Source organism: Symphalangus syndactylus, chromosome 10 (genome assembly GCF_028878055.3).
Source record: "Symphalangus syndactylus isolate Jambi chromosome 10, NHGRI_mSymSyn1-v2.1_pri, whole genome shotgun sequence".
Taxonomy (NCBI): Eukaryota; Metazoa; Chordata; class Mammalia; order Primates; family Hylobatidae; genus Symphalangus; species Symphalangus syndactylus.
Window position 1 is genome coordinate 18,916,010 of NC_072432.2, and position 25,453 is coordinate 18,941,462.

Sequence of the window (25,453 nt, forward strand, 5' to 3'; positions counted from 1 at the left end):
CTGAATTCGTTGTTGTTTATTTTTGCATGACTCTTGGAATAAAAGCATGAATCTTGTGATGATGAAAGGAGCTAGCTGAGATGGAGGCAAACACAGTGTCTAAAACCTATCCAACCTGGATTTCTTGTTGTGTGAGAATAAATATTATTTAAGTCATTTTCAGTTATTTTTTCTGTTACATGTAACAGACATGGCTCATTTTGATCAAGGGGGTAAATCCCAGAAGGAATGGTTTAAAGGGGTGAAACTGGTAGCCTTCAGAAAACCAGAATAGGAGTGAGGAGGTGTGGTACAGGGTACTTTGTTATTCTATGCCTTGTGCTATTTTTACATTATAAAGAAGATGTACCACATGGATTAAAAAATCAAAGAAGAGACAAGTTGACAACTTGCCTTCACATCATGCTTTTTGTTTTGTTTTGTTTTTTGTTTTTTGTTTTTTGAGAGGGAGTCTTGCTCTGACACCCAGACTGGAGTGCAGTGGCAAGATCTCAGCTCACTGCAACCTCCGCCTCCTGGGCTCACGCCATTCTCCTGGCTCAACCTTCCGAGTAGCTGGGATTACAGGCGCATGCCACCATGCCCTGCTAATTTTTGTATTTTTAGTACAGATGGGGTTTCACCATATTGGCCAGGCTGGTCTCGAACTCCTGACCTTGTGATCCACCCACCTTGGCCTCCCAAAGTGCTAAGATTACAGGCGTGAGCCACCGCGCCTGACACATCATGCTTTTTTTTTAATTCACTCTGACCTACAATGTAAAAGAAAATGGTAGCTCTAATTCTGGTGATCATCCATTCTAGCTGCCTACTAAAGAGCTTCCTGAGTGAATCCCATTCTCATTCCCCTTAGTCCACTATCTATCTGCCACCAAAATAATCGCTCTGAAGGACAAATATGATCACATCCTTATTGTGCTTAAAATCCCAAATGGAACTCTAATTTTACCTCTATAGGATGAATTCTAAAGTCCTTAATATGGCATCCAAGACCCTTCCTGATTTGACCCCTGACATTCTCTTGAGTATTATTCCAGCCATTCCAAAAATCTTGCTTTTCTCTAGACACTGCGTGCCCTCTCAGACCTCCATTCCTTTGCACATACTGTTTCTCTGGGGTGGAACCTCCTTCCTAATCCCTTCTACCTCTTTTTTGAAGTTTTCTTACTCCCCAGTCCTTCTACAGTCTCTTCTTCCAGACACATTGTGGATACCTACAGCCTTCATCAGCATAGATTATATAACAGTTCAAAAATCACTTATGAGAAATTCTGAAATCCAGAAAATCTCGGGGTATCTTTGCATGACAAAAATATGTTTATTCATCTCATGACCACACATCATATCACACACATGTTTAACTTTATGAAGAGAAGGGGAGGAAAGGAGATAAAGAGAAAATCCATAATGTCATCAAGGCATGAATAGATAACGTCAATTTATTTTTTAATGTTGCTGTTGGGAATTGCTCTTTTAGCTCTTCCCAGGGAATACTAAAATATTTTTTGAGTAACTCACTTGCTGGCAAAACCTGAATTGAACTATTTATATGTATATTTATAATCTCAATGGATCCTACTTCGAGTGAATATTGGTTAATTTTGTTGCAGATATATTAATGGGTTCCATTACAGGGTGGAGCCTTGGGCCCCACAGATGGTATTATGTAGCTCATTTTTGGACTGGGGCTATAGATGCACACACTTGTACATGTAGAGTTTGTGTATCTGTGGCCCCACTCCAAAAATGGCCACTGCAATACTACTCATCCCACAAATTCTTCCAAAACGTCCACTTCTCATCAAGAGATGAGGCCTGTTTCTTCTTCCCCTTGAAACTGGGATTTTATGCCTGTCTTGTTGAATAAAAAGCAGTGGAATAGACACTGCTTGACTTTCAACGCCAGGTCTTCAAAGGTCATATGGCTTCTGCCTGTCTTCCTTTTTCTCTTGAACTTCCTGCCCTTGGAACCCAGTCACCATATCCCAGGCCACATGGTGAGTTCACATGGAGGTGTTCTGACCCACAGTCTCCACTAAGGTATCAACCACCAGCCAACACCAACCACTGGACATGCCAGCAAATAAACCTTAATGTGACCCCTGCCCTGGGCATGCAAGCATCCCACCTGTTGGCCAAATGGAGCAAAGAAAAGCTCGTACAACCAAGACCTGCCCAAAATGCAGATTCATGAGAAAAGTGAATGTTTTTGTTGTTTTATTAAAACCCACTAAGTTTGGGGGTAGTTGTTATGCAGTCATAGTAACGAGAATACCATCATCTTACCTTAAGATGTGAACGATTCTAGATTCCAAAACCTACCAAAGGTTTTCAGATAAGACGTGTACACTATAATCATGCATTTGTATATCTATTTTCAGTGGAATTAGAAGTTCTCTGAGGGCAAGAACTAAGTCTTTTTATCTTGGTATTCTCAGAGCCAATGTCTAAGAGTTAGTAGGTCCTCAAGGCATGTTTGTTGAACTAATGAAAGAATAAACCAAAGAAAAAACACAGTTCCAACTAAGTGGCTATTTCAAAATAATTATTTAAGAGTCTATACTTTTATTCAACTCAGTCCATTGCCCAAAAATAACTTGGAATGTCTTATTTTTATAATTATTTTCAGTTTATAAACCACAAAAAAGTTTCATTAGCTTTCTTATTTTGTTTTTATACTAAAATATCTATTATGATCGTGTATTTTGTCTATCAAACTATGTTCCAAATTATCTTTGGCTGTTTCCAAAAATCAAAAGCATCATTAAGGACGAATGTTTTTCCATTACTGAGACTAATAAAAATAATTTGACATAAACTCTGAAGGTGATTCCAAAACAGGAGATTGCATTGTTTTTGAACAATGCAGTGCTCAAATGCCATGTAATGCAATGAGGTGTTGATGCAAAGACTTCAGCATCCATGGTGACACCTTTAGAAGATACAAAAACCCCACTAATTTGGAGTGTAAATTCTACATTGCATGACAAAAATATAAGTTTATTCATCTAATGATCACATATCATATCACACACATACTTAACTTTATGAAGAGAAAGGGAATAAAAGAGATAAAGAGAAAGTCCATAACATCATAAAGGCATGAATAGATAACATCAATTTCTTTGTTAATTTTCCTGTTGGCAATACCTACTGTATTAGTCCATTCTCATGCTGCTAATAAAGACATATCTGAGACTGGGGAATTTATAAAGGAAAGAGGTTTAATGGACTCACAGTTCCACATGGCTGGGGAGGCTTCATAGTCACGGTGCAAGGCAAAAGAGAAGCAAAGGCATGTCTTACATGGCAGCAGGCAAGACAGCATGTGCAGGGGAACTCCCATTTATAAAACCACTGGATCTCCTGAGACTTATTCACTATCACCAGAACAGTCTGGGGGAAACCGCCCCCATGATTCAATTATCTCCACCTGGCCTTGCCCTTGACACATGGGGATATTACAATTCAAGACGAGATTTGGGTGGGGGACATAGCCAAGCCATATCACCTACTCTAGCTCTTCCTCGGGAATGTTTGAATGATGAAATAAATAAGGCACTACTTTTACAGTTTTGCTGCCCAACATTGGTTTGGTTCGACTTTAATAAATCCTTGCTGCCCTGTTTTCCTCCTTCCTCACTTTAAGTCAAGGGCTGGAAGGGGTCGCATGTAAGAGCAGCTCAGCATCATTCACATTCACAGGAAACATCAATGTGATAGCAAAAAGAAAAAAAGTTATTGAAATAAATATAAACACCATCTCTCAAAAGAATGTCAAAAGGGGGATGAATCTTCCAACTCACAGCAGAAGTTCTTGAAAAGCTGATTTCACCTTTGCCTTCTCTCTGATGTGGCACAGAGCCCAGCAGGACATCCCCTTCTTTCTCTACCTTTTCTTCCATAATCCCTCTCTCTACCCCTCTCCCTCCCACGCCCCTTCCCACATACGCCCCACTGTGTCCTTCTTTCTGTCCTACCCATCTCATCTTCTGAATCTGTTCTTTCTCCTGGATGACTAACTTGCTGCCGTTTCTCTATCAACTCAGCTGGCCTTGACTTCATTTAATTCCCTCTTTCTCTCATTAACCCAGTCCTGTACAATTCTGGGCCCAGGAACACAGCATGGGTGACAACAGAATTCTCTTTTTCAAGGCAACGAGTGGGAGAACCTGGAATCCTTAGGCGCATATACATATACATATGTATATGTTGTCATAACAACATCTTACACATGGAATTCTATTTCCCTAAATAGTAGTAGTAATATGGGTAACCTCATCTATATCTCTATAGTTAGGGTATCATAAAATATACCATGGTCTAGGCCCAGTGTGGTGGCTCACGCCTATAATTCCAGCACTTTGCGAGGCTGAGGCAGGCAGATCACTTGCCATCAGGAGTTCAAGACCAGCCTTGCCAACATGGTGAAACTCTGTCTCTACTAAAAATATAAAAATTAGCTGGGCGTGGTGGTATGCACTTGTAATGCCATTTACTCAGGAGGCTGAGGTAGGAGAATCATTTGAACCCGGGAGGCGGAGATTGCAGTGAGCCGAAATGGCAGCACTGCACTCCAGCCTGGGCAACGGAGCAAGAAAAAAATATATATATACCATGGCCTGACTCCAGATGAGCAGTTCAGGGACCAGCTATTCACTGATATATATTGCTGCAGATTTGGATAAATTGGTATTGATTTAAATGGATGGGTATCTCATCCAATTGAGAGCTGGCTCATCACTGAGGCTACCTTATTCCTGGGGTCCCCCTCGTTGGACCTGACATCTCAGCACCAATTTCATAGGCCTGGAAATTGCCAAGGACCTGGCAATGAGTGTCAAGTATCCTTTCTTCTATTCCCCAACCCCACTCCACTCTGAACTCTGAGCCCTGGGTGAAGTTCTGGAAAATGAAGGGTGAGCAAGTTGCAGGAGTAGAACTTCCCATTTACGATAGGGTTGCCAAATAAAATACAAGACACCTAGTTCAATTTGAATGCATAATTTATTAGTATAAAGCATGAACCAAATGTTGCATGGGACATACTCATACTTTTTAAAAAAGTATTCATTGTGTGGAATTCAAATTTAACTGGGTGTTCCTGTTTGATTCCCTCCCTAGATCTGGTAACCCTAATTTATGACCTTTGGTGAGAGAATATCAACCAGGAATACTTAATGCTTAAAAATGAGAATTCTCAGGTACACAGTGCCTCTTCAGTTGCCCACAAAAATATACCTAAAACATCAGAATACTTAAAAGTCAGCCTCTAAGTACAGCAGGTCAGACAGAGGCAGTCTGAAGCATGAAGATGCTTAGGTAGCTGAAAGTGTTTTATTGGTGTACTATAGACAGAGATCAAGTCAGCTTGTCCTTAAAGAGTAGATGAGGTTGGAGCCCTGTGAAAATTTACTTGTCAGCATTACTCATATAGATGAGTTCAAAGTCTCTTCTTATTTTCTGGAAAAGGCGTTGGGAATTTCAAAGCAAAATACTTGCAGGAATGTTTTATTTTATTAATTATTTTTTGAAACGAGGTCTCGCTCTGTTGCCCAGGCTGGAGTACAGTGGCATGGTCTCGGCTTGCTGCAACCTCCACCTCCCATGTTAAAGCAATTCTCCTGCCTTAGCCTCCTGAATAGCTGGTATTACAGGCACGTGCCACCATGCCTGGCTAATTTTTGTATTTTTAGTAGAGACAAGATTTCACCATGTTGACCAGGCTGGTCTCAAACTCCTGACTTCAGATGATCCGCCCGCCTGGGCATCCGAAAGTGTTGGGATTAAAGGAGTGAGCCACCCTGCTCAGCCCCATTTAGCTTTTAAATAATTATTTACTCATATGAAGTTACACTGCTGTAGTTTCAATATCTGCTAAGAATTGGGGTGAGAGTACTTTTTTCTTTTTTTTCTAAGAGCAATCAGGATTGAAGATAAGAAAGTGAGTTAGCCACATTAGACTGTATTTATCACTTTGAATATTCACTTTTCTACACAGTCTGTGTTAGATTTTTCAGGAAAAAAAATCATGAGCTTTTGAGCACTTTTGTGATGCCTACCACTATCACTCTCTAAATTTTCCTAGTCAATGCAGTTCGTTTTATTGTTGTATCTTTGGTCCTTAAGTTTTCTCAATTTGGCAATGTAGATTTCCTTCCAATTTTAAAACATTCGCCGGGCATGGTGGTTCACACCTGTAATCCCAGCACTTTGGGAGGCTGAGGTGGGTGGATCACTTGAGGTCAGGAGTTCAACACCAGCCTGGCCAACATGGCGAAACCCCATCTCTACTAAAAATACAAAAATTAGCTGGGTGTGGTGGTGCGTGCCTGCAGTCCCAGCTATTCCAGAGGCTAAGGCAGGAGAATCACTTGAACCCAGGAGGTGGAGGCTGCAGTGAGCTGAGATGGCACCACTGAACTCCAGCTTGGGCAACATAGTGAGAATGAGAGACTGGTCCCCGCAGTCAGTCCAGACTAAGGAGTGTGCTTGTTCAGCTCACCAGCAGTCACCACGGTGCACGGAAGCACACAGCCACTCCCCATTGCCTGAATAGTATGGGGCCCCGAACAGGGAGTTTGGGTCAATGATGAGATGGAGCCTGAGTGAACTCAGAGCATCTCAGAGATCAGAGCAGAGAAACAAGAAGAGGCATTTCGGGTGTGTTCAGAGAAGTAGGGCAGGGTGGGGCTTCAGGGTGAAGGTTCAGGCAGGAGCAGGAGAGGGACTAGCCTGCTTTTGTTTTCACTGAAGAATTCCAAAAATTATTTCGCATCTTCAACTCTCTGTTTGAAAAGAATGCTATTCTACTGAAATATGACTGCAGAGTTAAAGCAAGTCTGTTAAATGTCATCGAGGAAAATAAACCTAGACTCACCCGACCCGGCAACCTCTTCCTGCATGTCCCCTCTCCCCATCCGCAAACACTGACCTGTCTGAATTCCATTCCGTGTTGCTTTTAGTGTTTTTGATGTGATGTCTGATGTGAAACACAGCAGGTCCTTCTCATCTTAACAGCCTGCTAACCTGTGCACTCACTGAATGCCGAAGCAGTCTCTTAGATACCCTCATTTCCTATAGGGGCTGGAACCTAGAACAAAGTGCTGTGGACGTAAGTAGGCATTGAGAGTGAATTAATGAATGCAATCTCCAAATTGCTAACATTTAAAAATACTAATTAGTGGCTGGGAGTGGTGGCTTACACCTGTAATCCCAGCACTTTGGGAGGCCGAGCCGGGCAGATAGCTTGAGGTCAGGGGTTGGAGACCAGCCTGGCCAACATGGTGAAACCCCACCTCTACTAAAAATACAAAAATTAGCCAGGCATGGTGGTGCACGTGTGTAGTCCCAGCTACTCCGGAAGCTGAGACAGGAGGATCACCTGAGCCTGGGAGGCAGAGGTTGCAGTGAACCGAAATCACGCCACTGCACCCCAGCCTGGGTAACATAGCAAGACCCTGTCTCAAAAAATAAAAATAAAAATACTAATTAGTATAATATGATTGCTCTCAAAAATAAAACAGAACGGGCCAGGCACGGTGGCTCACGCTTGTAATCCCAGCACTTTGGGAGGCCGAGGCGGGCGGATCACGAGGTCAGGGGATCGAGACCACGGTGAAACCCTGTCTCTACTAAAAATACAAAAAATTAGCCAGGTGTGGTGGCAGGCCCCTCTAGTCCCAGCTACTCGGAGAGGCTGAGGCAGGAGAATGGCGTGAACCCGGGAGGCGGAGCTTGCAGTGAGCCGAGATTGCGCCACTGCACTCCAGCCTGGGTGATAGAGCAAGACTCCGTCTCAAAAAAAAAAAAAAAAAATTAAAAAAAAATAAAAATAAAAATAAAACAGAATGGAATCACAGAGATTCTCTTGCCTTGACAGTTCTCACACAGACTCCTTTAGAATGAGACTGAAGTGCAAAGTCAGGGAAGTGTATAATAGACTTCAGTCTCCTGAGTTATCAGTTTGGCAACCTCCACTAGAGTTAAATTAGCCATAAGAAAATGAATGAAAGTGCCAGCATGCTATACACATCAGGAAAAAGAACCAAATGAAATCATATTGACAAAATATGCCTGTCTTTTCTCTAGAATTGTTCATTTGATCTTTATCTCAAACCTTCCTTGACATGATTAACCAAAGATTGAAAATTGAAGATATGAGACACATAAAAGTTTATTTGAACCTGTAATCCCAGTACTTTGGGAGGCCGAGGTGGGTGGATCACCTGAGGTTGGGAGTTCCAGACCAGCCTGACCAACGTGGAGAAACCCCCGACTTTACTAAAAATACAAAATTAGCCAGGCGTGGTGGTGCATGCCTGTAATCTCAGCTACTCTGGAGGCTGAGGAAGGAGGATCACTTGAACCCAGGAGGCAGAGGTTGCAGTGAGCCGAGATCACGCCCATCGCACTCCAGCCTGGGCAACAGAGCAAGACTCCATCTCAAAAAAATAAAAATAAAAATAAAAAGGTTATTTGATTATCTACTCTTGTTTTGAGGCCACATGAACAATTACACATTCCCTACAGAAATATTTTCTAGAGCTCTGTCCATTCCATTCTCAGTACTCAAAATGTCTTGAAGTCTTTCTCTGAGGAGCTTATTCCAGTTAGGCTGAAATACCTGACAGTTTTTCTAAAACTTATATTACAATTTGTCTCATTTAAATTTTGCCCCATTACTCCTAGTTAGACCCTCTTCCCGTCACTGCCTTGTAGATAATTTTCATATTCCTTTTTAGGTATAATTTAACTGTGCTTCACACATTAACTTGAGTAGACAGTATATGGTATAAATTACAGAAAACGGCGATGTGTGAAGACATTCTGTGGTGAATAAATTAAGGCATTAATTTCAGACATATCAAACTAACACTTTTTAAATTTGTGGTTCCTATGATTTTCAGACCTGTTTCCAAGGTCTTTGGAATGGTGGAACTAAATGAAAGTGATTAGTCTAAAACTTCTACCTTTACTTCATAGGTTGGAGATTGGCCATTTCTGATATAAATATATTCATATTTAAAAAAGGAAGAATGTTAAAAAGAGAATGTAACGTGGAGGGCCTGTTCAGATTGAAGGCGATGTCGGCACAGGTGAAAAAGATTGGGTTCATCAGGAGGCTGAGGCAGGATAATCGATTGAACTGGGAGGCGGAGGTTGCAGTGGGTTTAGCAGCACATCAGATGTAATTGCCTTAGTTGGGCGGTCGGGAGAGAATAAAGGTTGTCCATTGGGAGAGGACTTCATCACCCACCGGGTATTTGCTAATGCATCTGAATGTGCTGAAGGACTGAACATGTTTATAATATGAAGGAAAGATTTTTTAAAAGGAGGACCTCCCTCAAATTTAACCAAAATCTCTATGTGCAAAGGAAATACTTCCCAACACAGGCTCTCCGGAGATTCGCGAATTTCTGACTTCCACACTGACAGAGAATTACAGACATGGAGCTGGCATTGAAATACACACACACACACTCCAACCACCACCACAACCACCACCACTACCACCACCCACATTCTTTTTCCGTAATGATGTTGCGAGAAAGGGGTCCGTATCCAGACTCCAAGAGAGGGTTCTTGGATCTCACACAAGGAAGAATTCAGAGCGAGTCCATAAAGTGAAAGTTTACTAGGAAAGTAAAGGGATAAAAAAATGGCTACTCCACAGATAGAGCAGCCCCAGGGCTGCTGGTTGCCTATTTTCATTGTTATTTCTCAATTATACGCTAAACAAGGGGTGGATTATTTATGCCCCTCCCCCTTTTTTCTTTTTTTTCTTTCTTTTTTTTTTTTTTTTTTTTTTGGAGACGGAGTCTTGCTCTGTCGCCCAGGCTGGAGTGCAGTGGCGCCATCTGGGCTCACTGCAAGCTCCGCCTCCCTCCTGCCTCAGCCTCCTGAGTAGCTGGGGTTACAGGCACCCACCACCATACCCAGCTAATTTTTTTGTATTTTTAATAGAGACGGGGTTTCACCGGGTTAGCCAGGATAGTCTCGATTTCCTGACATCGTGATCCGCCTGCCTTGGCCTCCGAAAGTGCTGGGATTACAGGCGTGAGCCACTATGCCCGGCCATGCCTCCCCTTTATAGACCATATAAGGTAACTTCCTGATGTTGCCATGGCATTTGTAAACTGTCCTAGCGCTGAAATGTAGCAGTGAGGATGACCAGAGGTCACTCTCGGGGCCATCTTGGGCCAGCTTCTTTACTGCAACCTGTTTTATCAGCAAGGTCTTTGTGACCTGTATCTTGTGCCGACCTCCTATCTCATCCTGTGACTTAGAATGCCTTAACCGTCTGGGAATGCAGCCCAGCAGGTCTCAGCCTCATTGTACCCAGCTCCCATTCAAGATGGAGTCGCTCTGATTCACATGCCTGGGACAGTGAGGCTTGGGAAAGAATCAAGTCCATCTCTGTTCCCAGTTTTTTCTTCACAGTATTTATCACTGATCCCACATTTTAGTTTATTTATTGTCTATCTCCCCCCGGCTTCCCACCTAGAATTTAAACTCCACGAGGACAGAAAATGTATTTTGTATTGTTCACTTCTGAGCCCCCCAAGTCTAGAAGCCTGCCTGGCTCATCCTAGGTAGTCAGTAGATATTGGTTGAAGGAATGAATTCATTTACTTGGCACTGATTCTCTAAGGAATCAAAGATATGCATACTTCTCTGCTAGAAAGAGCTAGACAAGAAAACAAAAACTTATTATACTGTGGAATGAAGTTCTTTAAATTCCTAATGGTAAGCTTTGAGATCGTATTAATTCCTAATCAATAAAGTAGGAAGAAGCTCAAATCTGACAAATCTTTTTTTTTTTTTTTTGAGACAGAGTCTCGCTCTGTCACCCAGGCTGGAGTGCAGTGGTGCAATTTTGGCTCACTGCAACTTCTTCTGCCTCCAGAGTTCAAGCGATTCTCCAGACTCAGCCTCCTGAGTAGCTAGGACTACAGGCATGAGCCATCACACAAGGCTAATTTTTGCATTTTGGCAGAGGTAGGGTTTCACCATGTTGGCCAGGCTGGTCTCTAACTCCTGACCTCAAGTGATCCACCCGCCCCGGCCTCCCAAAGTGCTGGGATTACAGACGTGAGCTACTGTGTCTGGCCAAATCTGACAAACTTCTTTTTTTTTTTTTTTTTAATTGTTATTATACTTTAGGTTTTAGGGTACATGTGCACAATGTGCAGGTTTGTTACATATGTATCCAGGTGCCATGTTGATTTCCTGCACCCATTAACTCGTCATTTAGCATTAGGTATAACTAAAAATCTGACAATCTTCTTAAAGGCACTAGAGATGAGGCTCCATGAGGGCACAGGCTGTGTCTTGCTTGTCTTTTTATATTAGCTCATCCCACAGGCCTGGTATCTTGAATGAATAAGAGCCAACTGGAAGAGCTGACATAGATCACACTAGCCCCTGGGGTAAGCACTTAAGTGCATCAGTTCATTCACTCTTCACAATATGTGAGAGGTACAATTAGTATCCCAGTTTCCAGGTAAAGAAAATAAGGTATAAGAGAACACAGAACTGCCAGTCCTCAATGGCTTGCCTCTCCGCTCCACAGCCACCCTGCTTTGTGACCCTGGAGCTGGCGGCACATTACGTCTTGTCAACAGAGGGCACCAGAGGGACGCCGCAGGGCCACAGTCCTGGGAAGCCCCTTCCCATGCAGGATCTGGTCCTCCATTGTTCCTGTTCACTGTGGGAGCCCAGGGGCCACCTTGGCAGAGCTCCAACCGCATGCTCAGGCCACTGTGTTCTTACAGGTAGCTGCTTCTGCAGACTAGCTCTGGCCCTCGCCTTCTGGAAAGTCATTTGCCTGCAGCAGGCTGTGTGCTCTTAAAAAATAAGACTGAATCCCTGCCTGGGGGGTGGGGGGTGGGGGGACCCTCCTCCTTCCTCCTCCTTCCTCCTCCTTCCTCCTCCTTCCTCCTCCTTCCTCCTCCCTCCTCCTCCCTCCTTCCTTTAGCATCCCCTTTCCCTCAGCAAGAGGCAGTGGCTGCTTCTGTGCACCTGCTACTTCTGTACCCCTTAGACACCTCTATTACCTCTTTTAGTAACTAACTGTCTTCTAAGAGTTAACAATTATTTACATTAAATTTTCCCTGGATATAGTATGAGTAGGGTAATGTGGTGTATCAGATACAGAATTGGTCAGGGTTGTACCACCACGAAGTAATAAACCTGGGTTTCAAACCCAGGAAGTCTCCAGAGTGTATGCCATAAACTCCTATGCTACGCTGTCACAAATGTTTGGGATAAAATTCGGATTAACACTGCCTGCAGTCTGAGTACTTCTAATGATGCGGAGGTATTTACCTACCTAGGAGTTTCAATCAATTGCAACAATGAGAATTGCAATATCATGGTAAGGTGCTCAATTTCATCTCAGGTATGGCATGGACTAATACCAAATGACCCTAAATTTGAATTTTTCAAATCACTTTCACATGCAAGATTTCACCTGCAAAAAAACTTGGCAGAGTTGATAAGGCACATGTTATTCTTTCTATAGATAATGAAACTGAAACTTACAAATAATAGAAACTTGCATGGTGAGTGGTAAGCTAGTCTCCCTAAACCCAGCCAGAGTTTCATCTGTAATATCACTGTCTTGTCTCGGGGTTTAGTTGCTCCAGAATCAATTTGACTGGGAGGAGAAAAAAGGAATCTCTGAAAGATCTCTACATCCTAATCCTTGGAACTGTGAATGTTGCCTTATTTGGAAAAAGAAAAAAGGAGGGGGGGGTGGTTTGCAGGTGTGATTAGTTAAGGATCTTGTGAAGGGAGATTATCCCGGATTATCTGAGTATGCCCTAAATGTCATTATAAGTGTCCTTATAAGAGATGAGGAGGAGACTTGCACATACAGGAACAGGAGATGGTGATGTGAAGACAGAGAGAGCAATGCAGAGATTGGAGTGATGCGGCCATAATCCAAGGAATGCCAGCATCCTGCAGAAGCTGGAAGAGGAAAGAACAAGAAGATGCAAGGCACAACTTTCCTCGAGAGCCTCTGGATGGACCTTAGCCTGGAGGATGCCTTGATTTCAGCCCAGTGCTACTGATTTCACACTTCTGGCCTCTAGAATGGTGAAATAGCAAATTTTTATTGTTTTAAGCCACCAAGTTTGTAGTCATTTGTTACAGCAGCCTCAGGAAACTGATACACTGACAAATTCAAGCTTAAGAGAAAAGTTTATACAGATAGAAGAAAATTTCTTAACATGACATAAAAACATTTGTAAACTTAGCTTCATTAAAATTAAGAACATTAAGATGAAAGCATGAGCTACAGATTGTGAGAAGACATTTGTAATACAAATATCCTCCAAAACACGTATCTAGAATATAAAAAGAACTTCAAATGGCAAAACTGCAACTACTTTTGCACCAATCTAATAATTTTTTTTTTTTTTAGATGAAGCCTCCCTCTTGTCCCCCAGGCTGGAGTTCTAATGTCACGATCTCAGCTCACTGCAACCTCTGCCTCCTGGGTTCAAGTGATTCTCCTGCCTCAGCCTCCCAAGTAGCTAGGATTACAGGTGCCTGCCACCACACCTGGCTAATTTTTGTATTTTTAGTAGAGACAGGGTTTCACCATGCTGGCCAGGCTGGTCTCGAACTCCTGACCTCAGGTGGTCTGCCTGCCTCGGCCTCCTAAACTGCTGGGATTACAGGTGTGAGCCACCGTGCCCAGCCCAACCTAATAATTTTCAAAAGACCAACAACTCAAAAATTTTTGAATGTGCAAAAGATTGAAAGTGCTCATTACAAAACAGGATGTCCAAATGACCAATACACATAAGAAAATGTGCTTAATGTCATTGGAAAATTGGGGAATGCTTAAAATCCCAGTGAGCTAAGATACCACTACACCCTCTCACAATGGCTAAAATTAACAGGACCGATAATATCAAGTGTTGGTGAAGATATGAAACAACTAGGACTCTCATACACTGTAGGTGGGGGTATATACAGATAGAATTACTTAGAAAAATGGCTGGGTGCAGTGGCTCATGCCTGTAATCCCAGCACTTTGTGAGGCTGAGGCAGATGCATCACTTGAGGCCAGGAGTTCAAGAACAGCCTGGCCAACATAGCAAAACCCCGTATCTACTAAAAATACAAAAAATTAGCTGGGCGTGGTGGCACGCACTTGTAATCCCAGCTACTAGGGAGGCTGAGGCAGGAGAGTTGCTTGAACCCAGGAGGCAAAGGCCGTAGTGAGCCAAGATCGCACCACTGCACTCCAGCCTGGGTGACAGAGCAAGATTGTCACAAAAAAATAAAAAAGGAATTACTTAGAAAAACTATTTTAATAGTAGTCTACTAGATCTAAACAAATGTATATACTATAATACAGCAATCCTACTCATGGATATATGTGAGATAAAGTGTGCTTATGTGCACCAAAAGACATGAACAAAAATGTACAAGAATATCCATCAACGGTAAATTAAAAATTGTGCTACATTCTTATAATGAAATAATGTACAGCAATGAAAAGTGATGAACTACTGCTATAGCCAACATCATGAATGAATCTCACAGGCATAACATTAAGCAAAAGAAGTCAGACAAAAAAATAGTACACACTGTATGACTCCATTTATATGAAGTTTAAGAGCCGGCAAACCCAAGCTATTGTGATAAAGTTTACACGTGTGGTTTCCTTAGGGGGCGATCTACTTTGAGGGGCCTCAGGGAAGCCTACTGGTGTGCTGGAAAAGTTCTAAATCTTCATCAGGGTGGGGGATACATGGATGTATATATAAGTAAAACAAATTAATTGAGATATCCACTTAAGGTTTGTGTTCTTTATCATATACAAGGTAGATCTTAAAAAGAACCAAAAAAAAGTACTTTAAATAACCAAGTAAAAAAAATTAAGGTTAATGCATCATATTTAAGAGTCAGGAAACAGCAGACCATCCTAATTTCACTAAAAAAAATGGACTTCAGAATGGATTTTTCTCCTTTGCAAAATTGGAATATTAATACATACCAATCTCATAGAGCTATTAAGAGTTAGATAATGCATACATATGCTTGAGCTATAAAAGAAGCCCCATATAAATATAAGGTAATATTATTGGTGGAACATTCCAACTCTCATTTTCACTTATGAAATCTCTTATAAATACTGGCTCCTTTCTCTTAAATTACAATCACCAAAACCAATGAAGTAAACGGGTGTAGAAACCGCATTAGGCCAGCAACACTTGGGAAACAGCAGCTAAAAGGAGGGCATCTATTCCTTCCATGACCGTCTGATGGGTGATTGTCCTAATGTTGAAAAGTGGATATTTATACATATTAAATCTTCCTGAAGGATTCCCAGAATCTATTTAATGACAGGATATTCAATTCCAGAAAATCCAATCAAAGATTATAAAAAGCCTGAAGCCCAGTAACCCCATTCTGCTTATCTTCTTTCTGAGGTGTCTTAATAAAACAGTTAAACAATAATCAAGTTGTAGACATACTACATCTACGTACATAGCATGGTTCAAATCATACATTCCTTCTAAATCTGAGCTGCCCAATATGGTCACTACTAACTACATGTGACTGTGGACAATTTGAAATTTGGCTAGTTTGAATTGATTTGTAATCTAAGGGTAAGATGCATACCAATTTCAAGACTTTGTATAGCAAAAAGCATATAAACTATCTCAATAATAATATCTCATATTATGTGTCAAAATGATAATATTTTAATGTATTCAGTTAAATAAGATAAATTATTAAAATGAATTTCATCTGTTTATTTTTACTTTTTTCAGTGTGGCTAATAGGACATTTTAAATTATATACATAGCTTGCATTGTATTTCTATTCGACAGCAGAGCTCTAAATAAAGATGAAACTTTTCATAATGCTATTCCTCTCAGGACAGTTTTCAGGAAAAGCATTTCAAGTATTAGGGTTAAGGTTACTTCACGTTTTCTGGCCAAATTATCTGGCTTTGTCAAAGATTGGAACCAACATGTAATCTTTATAATCAAGTGGGTTTAAGCATGGCCATATAATAAAATGTTTGCCCTGCGTGATGTCATTGAATATTTGACCAATTATCTCTGATCTCCAGTAACACATAAACCTGTGGTTCTGGAACTTTATGGGGCCTTTAAGAATGAGGCAGAGTGCTAGCTTCAGCAGCACATATACTAAAATTGGAAAGAATGAGGTAAAGAAACGATTTCAGTAGATCCCCTAGAAAACTTTCCAGGACCCCCCAATACAGACACTATATTTGAATGAAAACAAGATGGCTACAGACTGATCTGTGTCCCCCACAAACTCGTATGTTGAATCGCTAACTCCTAATGTCACTGTATCTGGAGATTGAACCTTTAATAGAAGGTAATTAAGGTTAAAAGAGATCATAAAGGCGGAGCCCTAATTTGATAAGATTGGTGGCCTTATAAGAAGAGGGAGAGAAAGACCGCCCTCTTCCTATGCCATGTAAGGGTAGCGGTGTGCAGGCTAAGAAAAGAGCCCTCACCAGAAACTGACCCTGCCAGACCTAGATCTGAAACTTGCAGCCTTTAGAATGGTAAGAAAATAAATTGCTGTTAAGTCACCCAGTATGTGGTATTTGTTAAGATAGCCCGAACAGGCTAATACAGTAGTCCCCCTTTATCCATGATTTCAGTTACCCGCAGTCACCTATGGCCTGCAAATATTGAATGGAAACTTCCAGAAATAAACGATTCATCAATTTAAAATTGTGCCCCATTTTGAGTGGCATGATGAAACCTTTAGCTAACCCGCTCCTTCCGGCCCGAAATGGGAATCATTCTTTAACCTAGCGTATTCACGTTGTCTGCACTATCTGCTCGTTAGTCATTTGGTAGTTGGCTTGGTTATTAGAAAACATAAAACAAAAAAAACACAGTATATATGGGGTTTGATACTAACATAGTATATATGGGGTTCAATACTATCCTCAGGCTCAGACATCCACTGAAGGTCTTGGACATATTCCCCAAGGATAAGGAGCAGCTACTATATGGATACCTGCTACTTAAAGCAACCTCACTTTATGTTTTATTTTATATTTTAATTTTTTGGTAGAGACGGGGTCTCACGATGTTATCCGGGTTGGTCTTGAATTCCCGGCCTTAAGCAATCCTTCTGTATCCCAAAATGTTGGGATTACAGGTGTAAGCCACCACACCTGGCCCCAAGCAATCTCATTTTAATTAAACATTATTATTAATCTTAATACTAAATGTGATATATACATTTTTGTTAGATAAGAGCATAGTGATTTGCATAAAATGCAGAGTAAATAGACATTTATTTTCTCTAAAAGTTAATAAGACAAGCCTAGCCTGTGTCCTCTGCAGGCCAACTCACTCATAGACCATCTTTGGAAAGCCAGCTTAAAAAGGGTCAAGGAGAAATGACTACTATTTAAAAATATTCTTACTCAAATATTTTATTCTTAACTATATCAAAAATATTCTCTTCAGTAAATGGAATTTGCATTCCCACTTGAACTGAAAATGCTAAGTTGTTAATACCTTCTCCAGGGATTTACTTCTTGGGATGACACCTTCACTGAGTTCATCATAGTTCAAGCATAATAAAATCTCATTATATGCTCCAAAGCATGAACGATCCGGGAAGTTCCTCAGTCAGTGTAGAACTTAGCCTTACGGCTTTGAGAATAATATTTTAAAAGGCATTACATAAAGAAAGAATGGATCCCAGCCTGGGGAACAAAATTGTATGCTTTGTTTCTTTAAAAACGTCCAAAACAGCCGGACGTGGTGGTTCACGCCTGTAATGCCAGCACTTTGGGAGGCCTAGGCGGGCTGATCACTTGAGGTCAGGAGTTTGAAACCAGCCTGGACAACATGGCGAAACCGCATCTCTACTAAAAATACAAAAAATTAGCTAGGCGTGGTGGCCCATGCCTGTAATCCTAGCTACTTGGGAGGCTGAGGCAGAAGAATCGCTTGAACCCGGGAGGTGGAGGTTGCAGTAAGCTGATGAGATCGCACCACTGCACTCCATCCTGGGCGACAGAATGAGACTCTGTCTCAAAAAAAAAAAAAAAAAATCCAAAACATCTTCAGGTTTTTACGCCTGATTTTAAAGAAAGGGGTGCCAGGGAAGGAAGAAACCCAAATAGGGTAGTTGCTTTAATCACTGTTACCACTAATTTTCTGAGAGCAGCAAGGAGCGTCTATGAACTCCAATAAATCTATACTAAATTTTATGTGCCCCATACATATTTTCTGGGAAAAAGGCCCTCGAGCTTTGAACATAATCTCAAAGGAAACAGTGACCAAAAAGGTTAAGAACCTCTTGTTGAAGGATTTGCTTTATTGAACGGAAGAAACAGTTCTCCCTCTCCCCTCCACGCCAGCCTTCCGGGTGTGCTGCCTTTGGTACCACCCAAGACTTCGGGATGGGTACCCATCCCTGCCTCCACTGCCTGGTTTGCTGGTTACCCTGCTCTTTGGTTCTGTTTCTCCAGGTGTGTTTCTGCAAGCTGCCTCAATGTCCCCCTTCCTCGGCAGTTGTCCTACTCTGTGTCTCTGAAGTAAGAGCGGTTCCTCAGCGGCTGCCTCATTTGGGTGAGACCCACGTGACACTCATCACATTTGTCAACCTCCCCTTTTTCCTCTACTCTTTTGGGGCCACTGGCCTTTGCCCCGTGCTGGAGAGGTAGCCCCCATCCCCCGACTCTTTACCCGCTTCCTGGTTGGGTTTGGCAGATACTTTCACGCATGTCCCATCGTGTTCCTGTCGTACCATTCCCAGGTGGTGTGAAATTCTTTTCCTGGCCCACTCGAAAGATGTGAGAAAAATGGTGCCTGGAGCGCGCTCTCTGCTCCTCCGAAAAGAATATTACACAAAACTAGTAAGCGCTTTGTGTTTGGGTCCATGATTCCGACATATGACCTGGAGAAGCATAGTCCCCTGCACCTGCCTTGACCATGGCCTCCTGAGAGTCCCCAGGGCCACAAAAGCCCCCTATTCCAAGTGCTCTGCTTGAATGTGACTCGGCTCTTCCCACAGTCCACCCAGCCTGGGTTAGGGAATGGGAGCTCTCTCTACTATACTCTTCTCCACAATATTCTAAAACCTCCTCTCTGTCCTTGTAGAGAGAGCGCAGATGGGTAAGTTTTTCCCCCCTAAAACTTGCTTAAAATCAGCGCGTCGGGCCCCTGGGCGCCCGGGATGTGAGGGCGGGGAGGTGGTTGCTGGGGCGGTCCGCGCCCCCACGGCGAGGTGCACCGAGGAGCTCGGCCCAGCAAGCGGCGGAGGGACGCCAGCGAGCGGGGTCTGCGAGCAGAGGCCCGGGCGGCGGCGTCCCCGGGGGCGGGCAGGCAGGCAGGCCGGCCGGGCCCGGGCCAGGGCGCTGCGCCGCGGCCTCCGCGCCTCCTCGGGGCGCCGCGCGGCCAGGCCGGCGGCGGCGGCCCCCGGGGATGGCGGCGGCCGGGCTCCGCCAGCAGGTGGCCCCGGGGTCCCGGCGGCGCCGCCCCCTCCGCCGGCGCCCCTCCTCCCGCGGGGGCGGTCAGCGCCCCGGCCGGCTCTGCACCCGCCGCCGCCCTCCCCGCAGCCCGCCCGCCCGCCCGCCTGCCGCGTCTCCGGGGCCGCCGCCGCCGCGTCCGCAGGCTGAGCCCAGGCGGGCCGGCCGCCCCGAGCCGCCCCCCGCCGCCGCCGCCGCCGCCGCCGCCGCCGCCGCCGCGCCCCCGCCCGGCCCGCTCCCAACGGAAAGTTGGGCTGCGGCGGGCGGTGTCTGGAACCCGCGGGCCGGCATGAGCGGGGGCCGCGGGGGCGCCTAGGGCACCGGGAGGCGGCGCCGCGCGGGGGCAACTTCGCCCGGGAGCCCACGCCGCCGGGCCCCGCGCCTGCAGCCTCGAGCGGGCTCGCGGTGGTTCCTCCCGTCCCGCGGCCTCCCCCCGCCGACTCCAGGCGCGGACCTTGGTCCCGGCGGCTCCGCGGCGGTGACACGAGCCCGCGCCGCCGCTGCCGCCGCCGCCGCCTCCTTCTCAGCCCCCGCCGCCGCCTTCCCCGCACCATGGAGTTCTCCGAGAGGAAAAGAAGCAGGAAATCCCAGAGCTTCAAACTGGTGAGCCGAGGTAAGCGGCCGCCGGGGCGGCGGGGGCAGGCAGCGGGCGCCGCGCCCTCGGCTGCCCGCGGGGGTCCACGCTGGGGGGCGCGCCCTCCCGGAGCCCCCGGTCCTTCCCGGTCCCCCGGTGCCTCCGCCGGGCTGGCAGGCAGGGCCGCGGCCGCACACGCCGGGCGGCGGGGAAAGTTGTGCCGGGGGGAGCCGGGGTGTTATTTAACGTAAACAAGTCGGAGGGCAGCTCAGGAAATTAGCAAACAATGACACCGGGGGGCCCGAGCCCTCCTCGGGGCGCCTCCGGGGCTGGGCTGGGGCGGCCGCGGACCTGCCTGGCCATCAGGCCGAGCGTGGACCCTCGGACCTGGGATTTGCTGGTTTTGTTTTCTGGGGTCTTCCCCCTTCCCCCCGCCAAGAGAAGGAGGAAAAAGGATGACTGTTGTTCTTTTTAAGGAGAAAGAAGCTCACGCCGTGTCCAAGCCTAAGGCGGAATTGTTGACATCCAACATCTCTAGCTAGCTGATTTGGGTTGGAAAGGTGTTTTAGACTAGATCACATAGCAGTCAGATAAGTATCCTTTTAAAAAAAGAAAAGAAAGAAAAGAAATCCATCTAGTTCCTGACGAATTAACAGGTGTACACCACACTCTAGGGTTTGTATTTTGTCAGGGAGGGGAAAGTGGAATACAGTCTTGTCTGTGTTCAGTTACTTGTTAAAAGTCTTTATCTTCCTGATTTGACTTTTTTTAAAAAAAAAAAAAGATAACTCAAGAGCCATCGTGAAAATATATCTCAAAATGCATTGTCATCTTTAATTAGGGGCAGGTGACTTTTTTCATTGTAATGTCACAAGTCCTCATATTGAGTTTAGACCCGCTCTGTTTAAATGTCGTCTTTTAATCAAGTTGAGGTCAAAGCCAAACCACAGCCTGTCCCCTTTTCCTCTGTCGTTTTCTCTAGCATTGGCATCAGGGTAGAAACTCCAACAACCTGCAGAAGTCACGTGTAAACTGATGAAAATTAGTGAAAAATCGTGGACAATTGCAAGTAATCGAATTTTTCAAACTGAGCTAAGCTAGCTAAGCTGTGGATTTGGTTCATCTGAAAATGCTTTGATTATAGGCATTTTGAAGATCCATTCTTATCTGCCTTCCCTAATTTAGTTTGGATACTGTTTAATGAAAGAGGCCTGAAATAGTTTCACGCATTCAAAATACTTGGCTCTTCCCACTTTCTGAGTAAATTTTTTTTTCCACATCCGTGTTGATTACTCAGTTACTTGGACTTTTAAAAGTCTCTGGGTGATTGCCCTGTTGGTGCTATCTGATTCATTCAGGAATGTAGGCTGCTTTCTTATTGATGACCTCAGAGAACTTAACTGCTTTATCTTAAAAGTGAGAGTAGTTTTGTTGACTTTTCCTGTGAGGTCTAAGGCCAGAGGAAGGGGACTAGGTGTTAAGGAGGAACCTCTATTTTCATGCCTAAGTGACCTTGCTTTTCAAAAATAGAAGCAAAAGTGCAGTAGCCTCCATAGAGAAGCTTGTAAAATATTGTATTTTAAACTTTGACTGACGTAGCAAGTTTTTCCTTTTTTCTTTTTCTTTTAATTGTAGGTCTGATTCTTCTCTTTCTCTGCAGGTGCAGTTTTAGAAAATAAACTGTTGCATATTAAATAAAGTGCAGTAGCTGAATGCGAAAGAGTCACTTGTGTGAAAGATGAAAATCTTGCTTTCTTATCCAAATCATACTACATTTGAAATAACAAATCAGTATTTTTCTTGTGTGCTTTCCTTTAAGCTGCTTAAAGGCTGAGATTTTCTGGGTAAACTGAGAAAACTAGAGTGCTGGCTAACTTTAAAGCATACTGTTGATATGCTGGTGAAAATGGGTTGTGAAGAGAAATTTGGAAACCTCCCCTGCTCTATGGTTGGGCAAACATACTTGCCACCTCAAAGAAGAAAAGCCTAAAAATTGGCATCTGTGGGTACAATTTACCGTGAGTGAAAATGGTGTGATCAAGCAAAGCGGTCTTCTAAAGCCAAAGTAATCTTTCAAGTTTGCGTACTCCAGAATAAGTAAAGTTTTAGGAATTATTATTGACTACAAATTCTGTGATTAATTCAGTTCTCAAAAAGTTTATTTATAAATTATAGAGTATACGTACTAAATAGAATGAGATTCTAGACTTTACTGCTTATTCCTATCTTGAGGTCCTTAGGATTCTAATTTTTGGTTGTTTTCTCATGCCAGATTATCACCATGAGGTGTATAAGAGCCCAGAATTCAGCAACGATGTTAATGGGGAGGCCAAAGAGACACAACCCATTTTTTTAGATAGGTTCCTGTGTTAATTAATATCTCAGCAAAACATCGGGGCCATTTGCAATTAGGGGGAAAAAGGAAATTGTTCAGGAACGGGAAATGTCTGCCGTTGCTTAATGTATGACATTCTTTTCAAGACCTTTTATTTTACAGATTGCCAATATATCCCTTATTAACATTGCTAAAAGTTGTAATTTCAGACATAAATGTTTATTAGTGTCTACACACAGTGCTAATTATCACTCACTCACAGAGCCAGATGCTGACTGTGCAGTTTTGTGGCTCTGCGCTCACCCCATTTACATTGCATATTCGCTGGCATGCTTCACTGGCAATAGTTTGTGTAATTGGGGTATTACATCTTTGACATCTGGATAACAGAAATTCAATTTCCAGGAAGCTGCTATTTGTTTGGTTTTGCTTCTGCCTTGGGTGGGATAGAGGATTAATGTGCTGTCTTATTGTAATGTCCCTTCACCTCTGTGGCCCAGTTGCTAATCCTGCCATGACAAAATTAAATTAAATCTACAGTCAAAAAGCATAAGGAAAATAAAAGTGTGGTTGTCTGCCTAACCAGCTCTTGATAGTGCTGGTTATCATCAAGCAGCTCCTCATTTTCCTGGCTTTGTGCTCCTTTCACACCAGTATTTTGGGGCAGGGGGAACAGCGTGCTTTCCTCTTACCATCCTTGTTCCCAGCTCACGTCAGGGACGAGCAGAGCTAAAGCAGCATTTCCGAGACTTTCCAGCAAGTGTAGCTGCATGATGGGTGGGTAGGTAGCCACAAACATTGCCACCTTTTCCATGTGCAGTGTTGGCACAAATACTGTACAGGAAAGACTTTGGATGTGCAGTTTTTTATTTGCACACCATCAGCCAAAAATGAAACCATGTAGGATTTTGCCTCTAAGAGTGAAGTACCCATAAGGTCAGGGTGGAGAGTAGATGGTGGCGTTTGGCCTCAACCTTGTCCATCTTGGACCTCTGCAATCCCAGGTAGCAGGGTGAGGGCCCAGCACTGCACAGCAAGGAAGCAGAACATGAGAGGGGTCAGAGCGAGAGCGATTACAAGCAAAGCCACAATTACCCCATCAAGGGGGACTTCAGGTAGCAGGACTGCTGCTCAGACCCAGTGTGGGTCAGCCTTCAAATGAAGCTCTCACCAGGATCTCTCTGGTTTTGGTTTGAGGGATAGAAGGGGTGGGTCGGGATGCATTGGGAAGAAGTCAAATATTAGTATATACTTTAAGAGGAAAAATAGGAGGGAAATGTCAGCATTTCTTACGTGAGCGATCATTGATGGCACATGGATGTTTCTGCTGAGGGAAAGAATGTCACTGGGGCCAGCACTGCTCCCAGTACCTGTTTACTGTTAAGAGAGCTAGGAGCCAAAAGGTTAATAATCAAGTGAAATGCTGTGGCCCAGAAAGAGAATATTCTTGGATTCTAGTCTTTCCAGTCCGCTAAACTTGGTCAGTTGGAATTCTTTTTTTTTTTTTGAGACGGAGTTTCACTCTTGTTACTCAAGCTGGAGTGCAATGGCACCATCTTGGCTCACTGCAACCTCTGCCTCCCGGGTTCAGGTGATTCTCCTGCCTCAGCCTCCAGAGTAGCTGGGATTACAGGCACCTGCCAACACGCATGACTAATTTTTTGTATTTTTAGTAGAGACAGAGTTTCACCATGTTGGCCAGGCTGGTCTCGAACTCCTGACCTCAGGTGATCCACCTGCCTTAGCCTCCCAAAGTGCTGGGATTACAGGCATGAGCCACCATGCCTGGCTGGTCAGTTGGAATTCTGTATTATCAAAGTACCACTCTATATAGCCATTTGAAATAACGAATTTACCCTTTAGTAGAAAATTTACGTTCACCATACAAATGGAACATCATGTCCTTGATTTAGTTCTTCTCCAGCAAGGCAGGCTTTCCCGCGCTTTCTGCTGTGTACTACTAGAAAAGTGATAAGGTCACTATGAAGGAAGTGAATTGTAAGGATAAGAGAGGGGAAGCTGAAGAGCAACAGGATGCTAGTGAACAGGATTCAGTAAGCTGGAAACTCCCAGAGATGATAGACGTTATTACTTTTCTTCTTCCTAGTCCAAGTTGAGGAAGATACAAGAATTCCAGTGAAAAGCCAGGCTTGAGATAGATACGCTTTCAAAGTGGTTGCACCAGAAGGCCTTCGGCATCAAGAGACAAAAGATTGAACAGCCTGGGAGTGTGCTGTGGGTTATTTTCAATCTTCTGCTCATTCTTGGGTCATCATGTAGTTGGTTCCCAAATAACATTTTTATTTTATGATCTCTAGGTCAGTGAAGAAAAAATAACAGAAATTGTCACAGAAACATGATTTCTGGAGCAATTGAGAATAGTTACTGATGGCATCTGCGAGTAGGAATTTTTTGTTGACAGTGTTATAGTTTATAGTTTTATAGTTACACTTGTCAAAACATAAATATTTCAATTATGTTTATTTTATAAATTGCTAAAGCCTATCCATAAAGATGTAGCATTACATGGGAAGCTTATGACATCCAAGGGGGTTTGGTACCAAAATACTAGAACTCTTTCCCCTATAACAGAGTACTGACACACTGTCCCAGGGATGGTCTGTAGGATTTTCTACATTCAAACATATGTGTTCCCTTTAATACTATCTGCATCTATAAGATCAAAGTTTATGTTTTAGGTGAAAAAGAGTCTTCTAGAATGTGGCAGAGGTTCCCACATCAAGTCTACTTCTCTGGAACATTTTTAGGCTGTTAACGAATGTAGTGCATCTCACATGGTAGGGTAGCTCAGTAGTGTAAATGGGCTTGGCCTCCTGCTTTAGCAATTACTCACATATTTTTAATTGGATAATAGAGTCAGAAGACGTTACTTTACCCGTGGACATTGACTTTCTGAAGCTTACTGTGATGGGACTACAATGAAGATTTAAGCACTGTTTGAGGGAAAACAGTTCTCTTAAATCAGTTCAGCCAGTGTCTTTATGAGAAAATACTCCAAACCCAGCACTTTTCTGGA

At 43.6% G+C, this 25,453-nt stretch overlaps 2 protein-coding genes and 1 long non-coding RNA gene across 16 annotated transcripts in view; 1 reads left to right on the forward strand and 2 right to left on the reverse strand.

Moving 5' to 3' along the window:
- Window positions 1–25,453, reverse strand: part of PRPF18 (pre-mRNA processing factor 18) — a 132,619-nt gene that overhangs the window by 81,470 nt on the left and 25,696 nt on the right. The gene's annotated exons all lie outside the window — the stretch shown is intronic.
- LOC129491898 (uncharacterized) lies at window positions 18,326–19,354 on the reverse strand. The gene is made up of 2 exons (XR_008660659.2): window positions 18,726–19,354; window positions 18,326–18,569 (listed from the first exon to the last, which is right to left on the reverse strand). It is a non-coding gene; the product is annotated as an uncharacterized lncRNA (long non-coding RNA).
- Window positions 19,685–25,453, forward strand: part of BEND7 (BEN domain containing 7) — an 87,180-nt gene continuing 81,411 nt past the window's right edge. For 6 of the 14 annotated variants that reach the window (XM_063610131.1, XM_063610132.1, XM_063610138.1 and 3 more), the window contains exons 1-2: window positions 19,688–20,120; window positions 22,354–22,433. In XM_063610131.1, the coding sequence (XP_063466201.1) occupies window positions 20,060–20,120; window positions 22,354–22,433 (141 nt within the window). In that variant the 5' untranslated portion in view covers window positions 19,688–20,059. Of the gene's footprint in view, window positions 20,121–22,353; window positions 22,434–25,453 lie in introns of all 14 variants that reach the window. The other 8 variants (XM_063610133.1, XM_063610137.1, XM_063610130.1 and 5 more) reach the window with 3 other exon arrangements.